The 13336-nt window shown below is 39.2% G+C and overlaps 1 protein-coding gene across 1 annotated transcript in view; it reads left to right on the plus strand.

Moving 5' to 3' along the window:
- Positions 1-13336, plus strand: part of RFTN1 (raftlin, lipid raft linker 1) — a gene marked incomplete at its 5' end in the record, with an annotated part of 57283 nt that overhangs the window by 28666 nt on the left and 15281 nt on the right. The window contains 2 exons of the mRNA XM_010135367.1: positions 3527-3730; positions 12322-12437. Coding sequence (XP_010133669.1) covers positions 3527-3730; positions 12322-12437 — 320 coding nt within the window. The remainder of the gene's footprint in view (positions 1-3526; positions 3731-12321; positions 12438-13336) is intronic.

The raw sequence follows: 13336 nt of genomic DNA on the forward strand, positions 1-13336 counted from the left end.
GAATGTACATAATCTGAAGTCTGCTAGTATCGCACAGTCAGGCTGGGGGGCAGTGCTACAGTCAGAATTGCAATTGCCGGAAAGCAGCAGTTATTTTTGTCAGTGGCTCATGTTTGCTAATCGATAATAAATATCCTCTTGATAATGGACCTCCTAATAATTTGCCTTCCAATTCTCATTTTTTGGTAAGATTATTCTTCATAAACCAATTTCCTTTCTTTCATTTCTTTAACATAATTCTTCTCAGGTGTGCTTTCCACTTTTAAATGCCATTTTATGCCACCAAAAACCAAAAGTCTCAGCTGAGGTCTCAAAATACCCTTCTTAAGGTGTTGCTTGAAGTTCACTTCAGTAGCAGGAATTGTAGTTTGAAATATGATGTAGACTAGAGTAATTTAGAAAATGTAAAGTCACCTGAAAAGAATATTTTGCTCCATTTCCAGTTTAAACCTCAGAATATTTTTTTCCTGTATTTGTTTAAATCTTAGAAAACAGTGTGTACACTCATTGCTCTTATCACTTTGCTTACTTTCCTTACACACTACAAATCTACATAGGGAAATGCCATTTATATTCCTTTCAGCTGGTACTGTTCTTGACTTTAATTTCTCCCTATTTTTTATGTCTTTCATAGTTTCAGTCAAACAATTCTGTCCCTTTGGGGATTTTATATAGAGGATGGAGAATGACTTTGCATTATACCCTCCTCGGATGGTAGTCTTACCATTAGCATTTTGGTGTAATTAGCTTTTTGCCATCAGGTTTGTATCACATTCTAGTAAACATTCACCATACTTCAATCTTTGCTGGGCAAGGGTGCAATCAGATTTGGTCAAAGCATAGCTACTATTTGAGAAGTGTGTTCTGGTTTACACTAGAATCTCATACATTATAAAACCTCTTTTACTTTTACAGTTCTAAATTAGTTGTCTGCAAGTCTAATCAGACCAGTTCTTTCTCTTTTTATGTACGATGTCTTTGCGAGAGTTAACCCGGCAGGTTTAATCTTCTTTTTGATGCTATTCTTCTCCACACTGAACAGTGAAAAACTTTTGCTGCAAGTAACCATGTCCTTAATATTTCTGTGTGATGTGAGGCTGATCACCTTCAATCTTTCCAATTTCTGTCTGTAACGCCCCAGGATTTTATTGCAGCTGCTCATTTGCGAGATAAGAGGGTTTATTTTAAAAATACATTTGATTTCCTTATTTATCTTTCTTCCTCTGAGTGCTTTTTGGCTTTATTTATTTCTCATACTTTTTTTAATTGGTGAATTATGCAAATCCTTTCCAAGACTGAAAGTCTGAGAAGGCAGTTTTATGTGACAGCTCACCTGTGGTAGGATTTCCCCAAATATATTGCCTGTACAACATTGCTGATTTCTTTATTACTCTTGTATGAATTTTTGTTATTACAGCACTCCATTTTCCTCCCATGGAAAATGTGTTTCAGTCTTTGGCACCAGTTCTCTATCCTTCCTAGGGAACATGAAGATAGAAAGCATCAGGTGCTTTTTTTTCTTCTTCTTCCAGTTACCCTACTTATTCCATAGGAGGTTATCACTCTTGAATTCCTTCTTTCCTACACAAAACTTCAGGAAAAAAATGTAGTATTTCTTACTATTTGTGGAATCTTAATTTTATTTATACTATTCAAGTGATATTTTTATGCTTCGTTTTTTTCTAAGTATTTTGTAGTGCTCATTCACTTTCTCTTTTATTAAAGGGCTCTTCAAAGTACAGTTGAAAGTTACTTGCCTATGAACAAGGCACTGATATTCCAATGTTATGTTCAGAAGTGCTGTGTTACCTAAAACCAAACTGGAGGTGTCTTTGTCTGTGCTTGACCAGTCAGGCTCGCTGGTGAATACTGACGTCACTAGTGACTTGAGCAGTGGTTAGGACAAATGTACTTCCAGTAATGGTGACAAACCACATCAGCCGCTGAAAGGCTCCCACGCATCTTAAATTCATGTCATCAACAGTCCAGTGTCAAATCCAAATTACCGTCTCCTTCTGGATTTTCAGTTCCACGATTTGCTGTTGTTAGTATAGTGTCTTAATACACACCAGAAAGATCTCCGTTTCCACATGAGTCTTATTTTGGGGGCCAGAAGCAAAATGATCATAGAAGTTTACTGTGTATGCTCTTCTGAGTTAGGATTATCATAATCCTATTTTTTCTAAACAAGTGCTAAACAGCAAGAGGACTCAGAGTAACAATTTACTCCTTTTTACTCTATTTGAATCATAGTTCACATCTGAAATCATTAGGTCTCTTCTTCATGATTGTGTCACGAGCTTCCTGCTTTCTTCTTCAAATGCTGCAAGCCTGTGTCTGCACTTCTCCCTTCCAATATCTTTTCAATTTACACACCACTTCTTGTTCAGTGACCTTTGATAGCGAGCAATCTCAACATTTCCCTTGACATCTTTTTCTTTACTTCAGTACTTGAGGTTAGAAAGTAATAACCTGGAAAACAGAGGGCTTATGGAATGAAATAATTTTGTATAATGTCTTTACCTTTTATATTAATTCTTTGGGGGAGAAATTCTGGCATTTGGAAATCAATAGGAATTTTACCATTGATTTCCATGTCCATTAATAAGTAAAACAATAATGTCCAAAACTTTTTTTATCAGTGGTTTTATTGACGGTTGTACTCTTCTGAGAATTTGGAAGGTGTATCTGCGCTTAAACTTGCTTCCAATTTAGGGCTGTGAAAGCTCAGCTTTGCTGTCAGCAATTACATTTTTGTGTTGGTAAGCCCACATTAACTGTTTCTGTAATATACTAGAGGAGAGATGGACCAGAGTCTAGAAAATGTTCTCGTTTGTAAGACCCTTCACAATTCCACTTTGAAAACACAACAATTTGCTGTTGTGTTAATTAATTCCCCACCCTGGCTCAGACCCAGAGTAAACCAATGAACCAGCTAGCGTTTTCTTCAGATGATACTACTATTTTCTGGTTCCAAGTCGTATTATGAAAACTAAGTTATTTAATGCCTTAGTTTAAAGGCCATGATCTGCAGAATGCGGTCCCTCCTTAATTTGCAATAAGATTTTGTGTTTGAACTGTCCTCAGTGTCACAGCTCTTCTAATGATTAATTCAGTAGAAAAATAAATGTACTCTGCACATTAATTTCTAGTGATTTTCTGACTGCTTCTGTACTTAAAGCAGTTTGTGGAGCATGTTTTCCTGTCTTGGATTACACTGGTAAGTCCAGGAGGGTGGTTGTGCATCGGTGCTCAGATGTTACTGTCTTCAGAAATGTTTTGTCATCAACAATGAATCCATTATTAGTAACAAATATTGTAAGAACTATCAAAATACTGTATTGCGTTTTGGGACATGACCGTGTTGGACACTGCAGAAAAGTATTAAGGAGGTAACCACATCCCAGAGTACTTTTTGCAGTTGCCTAGTGCAATCAGGCAAGGGCAAATGGTGGGTTATATATTGTTTTATCTGAAATATTATGATACAGTTGTTGCATTACTCCGTTTTTTTACTTTTTGGTAGAAACAGAGATCTTCGCTCTCTTCAACAAGCCAAAAAGCTCCCAAAGATGCAGCCAGTACTATACAGTGACTATCCCTATGAGGATCTCCAGAAATGGGCAGACTGTCAACAGCTTGGAAGCAAATTGGCTGGAGCACATGACAGATCACTTCAGGAAAGGAGGCTCATTGGTAAACGCCATCTTCAGCCTTGGAATGGTAAATGGTATGGAAATAACAGAAAGCATTATGCTGTGATTATTTTCCTTTCTCCTCTAAGAGAGGTCATTATCTTCAAAGAGAAAACATTTGGGAGGTGCTCTAATATAGGCTAGGGGCAGATTTGGGTTAGATCAGCCTATTTCAATGAAATGGAATGAAACTACAGGAAATATTTTGGCATCTGAATAGTGAAAACATGTATTTTATAAATATACTAGAGATTATCCTGTAATTGCAGAAGTATGCAGAGTTAATTAACAGTACCAAGTAAAATGAATTACGCTAATAAGATTGTAAAGCAGATTACATAAATGGAAGAGTGGCTTTCCTCTTAGCTGTCCAGCCACACACTGCATCTGGGTCTGATTGCAGGTGAGTCTAAGGACCCTCCAGTTTCCTCCTGACAGCATATAGTCAGTAACTCCTAGTTCTTGGAGAGACCCTTTCCACCTTGATGACACAGTGTTGTACAAAGTTGTCTTCTGTGTTTGTTTCATCCTAGCTAGTGTGTTCATATGAGTGATGGATAAATGTTGGTCTTAATTTGAGAAGATTAGAAACCAGATTTTTGCATCTTCTGAAAATGTAGCACCAAGTCCAGCTTAATTCTGTAGCCAGTCTGTATGACGCTCGTCATCACTATGGCTTCGAAGACAAGCCTGCTGTACAAAAAAAAAAACCTTGGGTGCATACTGGGGATCTGAGAGATATGACCAAGGCACCATGAGAACAAATCAAGGGAAATATTTGAACCTAAAAATGTTGAAGTTACAGACAGATTAATTTTACTAGAAAATTATATGACTTGTGTAATTCATTATAATGCGTTAAAATGCTTATGGTGAATCTTTCACCTGATTTTGGTTTGTTTTGTATTCTTCAAAAGGATCATGGTAACCCATAGATTGAGCACTGCTACTAAGATGAATGGGCTTGTTCCTCAAAATTATAGGGAAACTGCTTTCAGAACATCTTCCTTCCATTTTGCTGCTGATCAGAGTTCCAGGACCAATGATAAAACAAACAGTAACATGAGTCAGTTCTGTTAAAAGTCAATCAGGAAACTAGCAAGCAGTCCTAATTTTTCATTTTGGAAGCAAGTAGCAAAAAAAAAGAAGGTCTAAAGTTCAACTGATGGAATGCTTTCACACAGCTTCCTGGAAAGCCTTTAATTGCTAGTTAAGTTGCTTGAAAACAAATGGTTCTCTATGGGTATAAATTGCAACTCATAGAGGCAAACCTAATTGGCTCTATCAGGCTCAGTGTTTTCTTTAATAAAAACTGCTTATCAGTGCACTCTAAAATGCTTTCAACATTTTTCTGTTGTTTAAACTTCTGAAGTTCATTTGCATAACAGAGGCCTGTGGGAAGTTCATGTACTTGGATACCAGCGTGAGGAGTGCTGGACAACTGCCTGCGGACGTAGATAAAGTAGGCTTGAATGATGACCGTAAAGTTTCAGTGCAAACGGGACAACGAATTAGGTAAAAGCGGACAGTTCCAGATTAAGTTAGATTAGAGATTTAAGATAAGCAGTTAATGAACATTCCTACTAGCATTTTACAGTTACAGAGACAACAAGTTTAGAAGTCAAAAAGCTCAGAGTTAAGGTTTCTAAAAGTGTATTAATTAGAACAGTTACGTTAAAGCACTGTGAACATGCCCATGCCCAAGAATGTTTGCTAAGAACATCTGTAAATTGCTAGCCGTTGCAGTTAAATGTTTATGATTTAAATTCTAAAATTTTCCTATGCTGCAGAGAAATGGAACAGCTTTTTCACTCATATGCCAACCACTATGAAACAACACAGCGTAGGGAGGAGAGAAGAAAGAGGGGGCTGCGGGCTTTTCAGCTCCTTGCTTTCTTCTACTCTTTTATGGCAGCCTATCCAGCTCTTCATAGCTGCTCTCCTTACTCACTGAGTAATCCTCTTCCAAGTTAAGGTAATATCAGCATACTTTCTTTAATTGGTTATGTCCCGTTTCTTTGTTCTGGGGGCTGGTTTTCTTTGGCTTAAAGTACAAATTCATTATTTTGCTTCTTAGGCTTAAAAGCAGATTTATTATCATCTTCTTTTCCCCCTTGTCCTCGGAATGCCCAATGAAGTGAAGATTTCCAGATTGTCAGTAGTCATAAATCTGTTCCTTCCTTCTGCCAACAGTTTAATAATTAGTCTTTAAGAGTTTTAAAGTTCACTGGTAACAATTGTTTCTTTTTGCTTATTATACTAGATAATTATAAACAGAAATATAACGCAGTTGAAAATTACAGAATGTAAAGCATGCAGCGCTACAACATATATTAAAGGTATTCAGATTTTGCTGGTAAGATAGAAACAGCAGCTTCGTTGGTTCTTGAATGTTCTTTTGTTGACAAATAACAGTTTAGAGTTCAGTTACTTGCTGGCGTTTCTCATTGAGCTCATGTCATGGCTAATTCTACATATACTCCTGATCCTGCCTAGTGATCTGAAGTGGTCATAGGACATCACCTTTGCCCTCTTCTCGTGAGAAGTGGAGAGTGTAGCAGCAAGTTACAGGTTAATACCATTGCAAATAGGAAGGATGTAATAGGTGGGGTTTCCTTCTTTCCTTTAACAGCAAGTCTTCAATCAGGAGTGTAAGAAAGGAGGAAGAGTCAAAGCTAAGGTTATGTTTTGATGCCTTAACAGAGTAATTGCAAGCCTACTCATCTTTACTTGTTTTGAACTGCAGGTCTTCAGATGCCTGGCTTTTTTTTTAATTTGTTTTATCATTCTGTCTGTGAATTTCCTGCCTTTCAAATTTAGAAAAAGCCAGCCAACCAGCCAGAAAATATTGACAGTACTTAAAGACAAAGCAAATGAATCAAAATGTGAGTTGCTTGGAAGAGGAAAGTAGTTGGGATTTTATAGGATCGGGCTGATTGTCTCTCTTTTATTCACACTGCCTCTGACAAAGATGAACCAGTGATGCATTTGGCAAATTGTAATCACCTTATCCACTGAAGAGGCTGGGATTTCTGTCATCCATATGGTAGTATTTTCTCTGCATGAAATGAAGGTGGAAAGGTTCAGAGGAGGGAGGAAAAGGTTCGTATATAAATATGAAGCAAAGGCCAACATTCAGATCACGTGCCACATAAAGCCACAGATAGCTAGTTTTCCTCGTTGAGAGCAGCACCAGCCTAAAGGTTAGTTTCGTAGGTAAAGGGTATTTGTTGTTCAAAGACAACAAGGGCAGAATTGTTGCCCAGTAGGAAAGCTGTCATGGTGAAGTAAGAAATCTTTTCCGGTATACTACTTGTAAATCGGAAGCAAGAACTTCAAAATAGATTTTTGTCAACTGAGCTGCATCAAATATTTATAGAACTCAGTGAAAATAGCTTTTTGTGCACAGTAGGATACCTTAATAAAAAATGCAATGGTAATGGAACATTTTCAGAGGAAGGACAGTGATTCTAACCTTTACATTTGGAGACTTTTCTTGAAGAAAGGGTAAAGTTATGTCAGTTCAAGAGTAGAGATGGGAAAATAATACCACAAACAGCAGAGTGGTTTGTTTTATTGGCATTCCTTATTGCCCTATTGCAAATGGACTAACATTTGGAATGACTAAAGGCTTTTTTAATGTAGGCTAAGTTCCAGGAGCTAAATCTTATTAAAAAGAGACCACCAAAACAGAAATACAACTGCATCAGAATCAGGAAATATCTTGCGTGACAAACAGTGGAAACTGGGAAGACCAACTCACCATCTAAAGCCTTAGATGGCTGATCTTTGTAGATTGGCTAGGTAGGATTCATCTGAATAAAAGTAAGCATCTGCCCTGCATATAAGTTGACACCCAAAAGTGCCATTATAATCAATGGAGACCTAGGCTTAGACCAACATAGCTAGTAGGATTTGTGTTGTGATCCACGTCATCCTACCAGAAAAGAGATCAGATTGATTGGAGTGAGTGATACAGTGACAACAGACCTAGATAAGACTGAGATACTCAGTGTCTCCTTTGTCTTAGTCTTCACTGACACAGTCCTCAGTTTTAGAGGCAAGGTTCAAGTAGATGCAGGACTAGCAGCAGTGGATGCAGATCAAGACAGGGATTGCTTGAGTTCCTGAGACCAAAAATGGTCTGTATCCAAGGGTGCTAGGAGAACCGGCTGGTGTTATAACAAGGCCACTCTTAGTCATCTTCAAAGGATCATGGACATCAAGGGCAGTTCCCAACACTTGAGAGAGGCAAAGCTTGCACCCATCTTTTAAAAAAGACCAAAAGGACAATCCAAGAACCTACAGGGTGGTCAGCCGCTCTTCATACCCAGGTAAATAATTGAGCAAGTCCTCTTGGAACACATTCCTGGGTGCATGAAGGAGAAGAAAGTGATTGGGAATGGTCAGCATGGATTTAACAAGAATAAATCATACTTGATGAAACCAGTTGTCTTCTGTGACAGCATGGCTGGATTTGTGGACAAAGAGAAAGCAGTAGATGTCATTTTGGGTGAATTCATCAAGGAAGATTGACAGTGGCTCCCACAATATTTTCCTATCCAAGTTAGGACCCAGCAGCCTAGATGGGAGAGTAACTAGATGGATTGCATAGCTGGGCTAAGAGGGTCATGGTTAATAGGTCACACTTTTTCTGGAGTAACAAGTGGAGTACCTAGAGATCTATCCTGGGACCTGTTGTGTTTAACAACTTTATCGGTGATGCAGGGACAGCAACATGGCTTGCTTTTGTAAGATTTGCAGATGATCCCATACTCAGGGGTGCAGTTGATGTGCTTCAGAACTGGGCTTCTGTCCAGAGGAACCTGGGCAGGCTGGAAGAACGTGCCAGTAGGAGCTTTTTGAAATTCTATGAAAACAAATGTCCTGCCTCCTGGGAAGAGAGAGGCCTTTTCACTAATCCAGGCTGGAGACTGCCTGGCTGGACAGCAGCTCAGTTGAAAACATCCTGGGGAATTTTATCAAGCAGCAAGCTGAAGATGAACCAGCAGCATGCCCTGGCTATAGAGAAGGCCATAGTGTACTAGGCTGTAATGACAAGAAAGTAGCCATTAGATAAAAGACAGTGATTATCCTCCTCTACTTGATGCTCATTGTATTGCATCTAGACCACATGTTATGTACAGTTTTGGGTCCTCCCTTAAAGGGGGCAAGGAAGATATTGTCAAACCGGAGCTAGTTTAGCAGAGAGCCAACAAGATAGTCAGTGGCTGGAGCACTTGTCCTGTGAGGAAAGACTGAAGGAGCTGGGTTGGTTCAGCCTGGAGAAGTGACAGCTTTGGGGAACCTTACAGTGCCTAGCAGTGCCTGCAAGGAGACTATCGGGAAGATGGATCCGGGCTCTTGACTGAGGTCTGTGTTAGGAGAATGAGGAAAAAATGCATAAATTGAAACAAGATTTCTTGGTTGGATATAAAGAAGAAAATTTTCATCATGAAAACAGTCACACTCTGGAAAAGGCTGCCCACAAAGTTGTTCAGTCTCTGTCCTTGGAGATTTTCAATATGTGACTAGTAGAGCTCTGAGCAATCTGGTCTGCACTTGTGTTGAACCTGCTTCGAGCAGGAGATTGGACTGGAGACCTTCTGAGGTCCCCATCCACCTGAATTATTCTATGATTCTATGAAACTGGGTCCTGAATGAAATAATGGTTATTTCTCTCCATTAAATATAAAGAGATGCTTGGATGACTAACTCAGCTGTAGGCCTCTACGTCATAAATATCTAATGTTAGATTACGTGAATCTCACCTAGTGGGCTAGCTCTAGAACACATGGCTCTTAGAGCTGGAGCATCTGTGTGATAAAGGTATTGCAGGTAGACTCAGTGTATCTGCCCGTCTCCTTGCCCTTCCACACCCCTGTGTAAGAGTTTCCTTGAAATTCCTGCTGATCTTGACACCATAGCATGTCTTATGTGTGCCTTTTCTCCAAAATATGACCCCTGTTAGTTCTCTTTCTGCTACCTTCTCCCAATTATTCTCAGCATCCCAAATGCCTCACATGTGAAGGAATTAATGACCCAGTTATTCTTTCTTTTACCTCCCTCTTTTCTCTGGAGGAGTAGTAGATAACCTGTAAAAATTAAGATGTATGGCCAAGGTGTGAGAATTGGAAGACTGGCGTTCATGGTATGAAAGTTTAAACATTGTGGCATGACAAGGAGAGAGGAGTTGGTTATAGTTAAGAGGGAAAAATCTTAACGAGCGTCATCAACCAGTTTCTCTTACAGAGTTTTTCACTAGCACCACTCTGTTGAACAGATACCAGTATGTAGCAGTTCTCTCTCCCTCATCATTTTTTCCCTTCCAGTTTTCTCATTTTCTATTGTTTTCTTTCCTGGCCAAAAAATTAATAGGTCTTAGAACTGACCGGAGGTAGCACTCAGCAGTAATCATTGTACATCCAAGAAGGAAGTGAAGTCAGAATCAGAGAACCATTTAGGTTGGAAAAGACCTTTAAGATCATTGAGCCCAACCGTAAACCTAACACTGCCAAGTTTATCTGCTGCCTATAGGGTCTCACAAGCTCAGCTATTAGTTTCTAAAATATTAGGTATGTGCCATAATGTTCACATATGTGGAAGCTGTGAACTGCATGAGTGGAATGCGCAGCAGAGTGAAACATAAAGGATGATTTACAAGTGAGTATAAACACACGCATGCTGATTGTGTTTTGATCGCTTATTAATTAGCTGGCAAATGCATGGTGTGAGCTCAAGCTGCAGTTGTGCCAACAGAGCGACACTGAATTTCATTAAGAGAATTCACGATACAGGAGCAGTGCACCAGCGCTGTATAAAGCTTCCCTGGCAAGCTCTAGATGTCTGTGTCTAGCAGGTATATATGGGTTTCTGCTTTCAGCCTTATGTGCTGTCCTGTCATCCCTGCTTTGGAAAATTAAAGTGTTGTTTGTACATTATGCATCCTAAAATAGGTTTGGGTATGGGTTTGGGTGTTGGAACGTGATAGATTGCACAGAAGTTAATGAGTTGGTCCCTGCTTTGAAATGTAGGGTCTAACGAAGTGCCATTTTTGAGTGAAATAATGATAATTAAATCTTGTACCACTTGTATGCATCAAGCTTGTTCTCCCTGTGGTTTCTAACCTGTAACACAGCTACATAGTGATCTGGCCTGTTATTTCATAACCAAATGTCTGTTCTCCTCAGTTGGATGAGAAATCTGTCTAGATGACAGGAGTGAAATGCTTTGTAGTCCAGCTTATCCTCCTTGGAGTGATGTGCAATACTGGCTTGCAGTAGTGGTGAGAAGTCTTCATCTGTACCCTAAACAGAGTTACAGGAAATGTGCCTGGGGAGACAGTCAGTGTGAAAGTAGACAGTGTATTTTTCTATTTCTTTGAGTGTCCCCTCAGAATCTGAAGGAGAGTCCCTAGTGAGTGATTTGCAACTTTTTTCCTTTGCAACCAAACAAAGAAGCAAACAAAAAAATTTGCTGTATTAGTTTTTGCATCTGTGGTGCCTTGACCTCATAACATACACATAACAGCAGGGGAACCGGATGAAACAGCTAAGCAGACTTGTTGAGAAGACTCTCCTATCAGTTCAGGAATCTGTCTGTTTGACGTGTGTGTTTGCTTTTCAAAAACCTGTATTATACCAGTGCAAGGAACACAGTTTTCTTAAACGTGTGAAGAAACTAACGTGCAAAATGCAGCACTTGGAGAGGGGATGAGCAAGGTGTTTGTAACAGGGTAAATGCATTACTTAAACTAGAAAGGCTGAAAAACACACTTTGGGACAATGTGAGGTGAGTTAGTTCTGTGTTCATAAAGAGTACAGTATTGCTTATTTACAGTTTTTCTAAATACAGTTCTGTTGTTTCATCATTTAGCTTATTTTAGCAAAGAAAGATAAGTAATTGTTTTTTTCAGTAATTCTGATTCTGTTCTGTCATGGAACTGACAAAACATGAGTTCTTGCGGATGGGAGAGTGATTGCTGATTATAGAGTATGCGGCTAAGCTGAAGGAGTGAGTGCTGCTCAAGTAACTTTAATAGTATGTGTTGTCTGGAAAAAGGCTGAATGTGCTGGGAATACAAATGAGAATAGCAAACCACTAAGCCAGATGGTCAAAATGCCTTCATAAATTGATTAAATAGTTATAAATGTATCTTTTCTTTCACGCCGTTCAGATATGCCAGATCATCCTTAGTCCATGTAGACCACTGTAACCGCATCAGCTGATCCATATGTAGGATTCTGACTTGTGTGAATGAATGGGTATAGTCATTAATATCAGTGCACCGTGAAAAACCCTTGAAAAGTTGACATGGTACATAGTCTTCAGCCCCTGGAGTGTGTGTATAACTTCAAGTGGGTGAGCAATACTGCTGAACTGAGGATGGAATTTGTTTTGCCTGCTCAGAATGGGAGAGCTGTGTTTTTTGAGTCCAGACTCTGCAATAACAGAATGAACAGTGAGGTTTTTTATTAGAGAGTAGGATTGATCTTAAAAACTGCTAGTGGTGGTAGTCTCATTCATTTAATAGAGCTGGAAGAATTTGTTATTAATAAATTCAAATGCCTCACTACATATGGAGTGCCTTCCGTAAAGCTTTACAGATAACCCTGTGTTTTCATAGAACCGTTGCACGGGACAATGGATGGAGTATTTCTCTTCGAAGATGTTGCTGTGGAAGACAGTAAAACCATGCAGGGCTATGATGCAATTGTTGTAGAGCAGTGGACTGTCCTGAAGGTATGTGTGAAGTTTTTCTTTGATTTTTTTTGTAAATTGAAATACTTCAAGTCTGTAAGGCAGACTCTCATGCGCTGATCTGCACTCCGACAGTAGCAGGCAGACAAGTAAAGTAAAAGGATGCAGCCTAAGAGTAACACCGGTTAACCACACTCTAGGTTTGTATGATGCACTTTTGATTTTGATAGTCTCCTGGCTTTATTGGGGGGGCTGGGAAATGTGAATGATGGTGGGTAATGAAACTCAGGGCTGTCTGTCCCCAAAATACAGATGTCTGCTATAAAGAGGGTCTCCACTGGTTGGCAGGGCAACATGATCACACAAGTCACTGTAGCATCGTAGTTCTAAAGAAGGCAGCCCTTTAGGTAGGCTTAGCTGCAGGAGGAGTGCACACGTAGCTGCATTTTCCTTTTGTCTGACCTCCTTCACATGCTGAAAGAACTGTAAATTCTAGATAGGTCCCTATAAACAAACCACATGTGTCACAAATTGGCTTTTTACTGATCCAGGTGCACACTCAGATCAGTAGAAACACTGTTTAGATTAGATCAGTCAGTACTGATCTTCCACAGCAACTGCGATACACAGATAAGTATTTGAAAAGCTGGGCTTAAAATTCTTTGTGACTTGAAGCAAAAAGATCATGGAGGGGAAAGAAGATACCATTGTGTAACTCTTAGAAGATTTTTTTTGTTTTGTTTTATTGATTACTCTAGTCTGCCAGGAATAGATGTTATGTATCTATAAAGGCAATGCCTGATATTTTCACAAGGAATATATTGTAAATGGTGTAAAATCCTAAGGCAGACAAGCAAGGCACTCACGTATCCAAAGGATGGATTAAGGAAAATGGGGCAGATGCTAGACTAAATGTGTAAAATTCCAGGAGACTAGGGTTA

This window comes from Buceros rhinoceros, unplaced genomic scaffold (assembly GCF_000710305.1).
Source record: "Buceros rhinoceros silvestris isolate BGI_N320 unplaced genomic scaffold, ASM71030v1 scaffold3254, whole genome shotgun sequence".
NCBI classification, from domain to species: Eukaryota; Metazoa; Chordata; class Aves; order Bucerotiformes; family Bucerotidae; genus Buceros; species Buceros rhinoceros.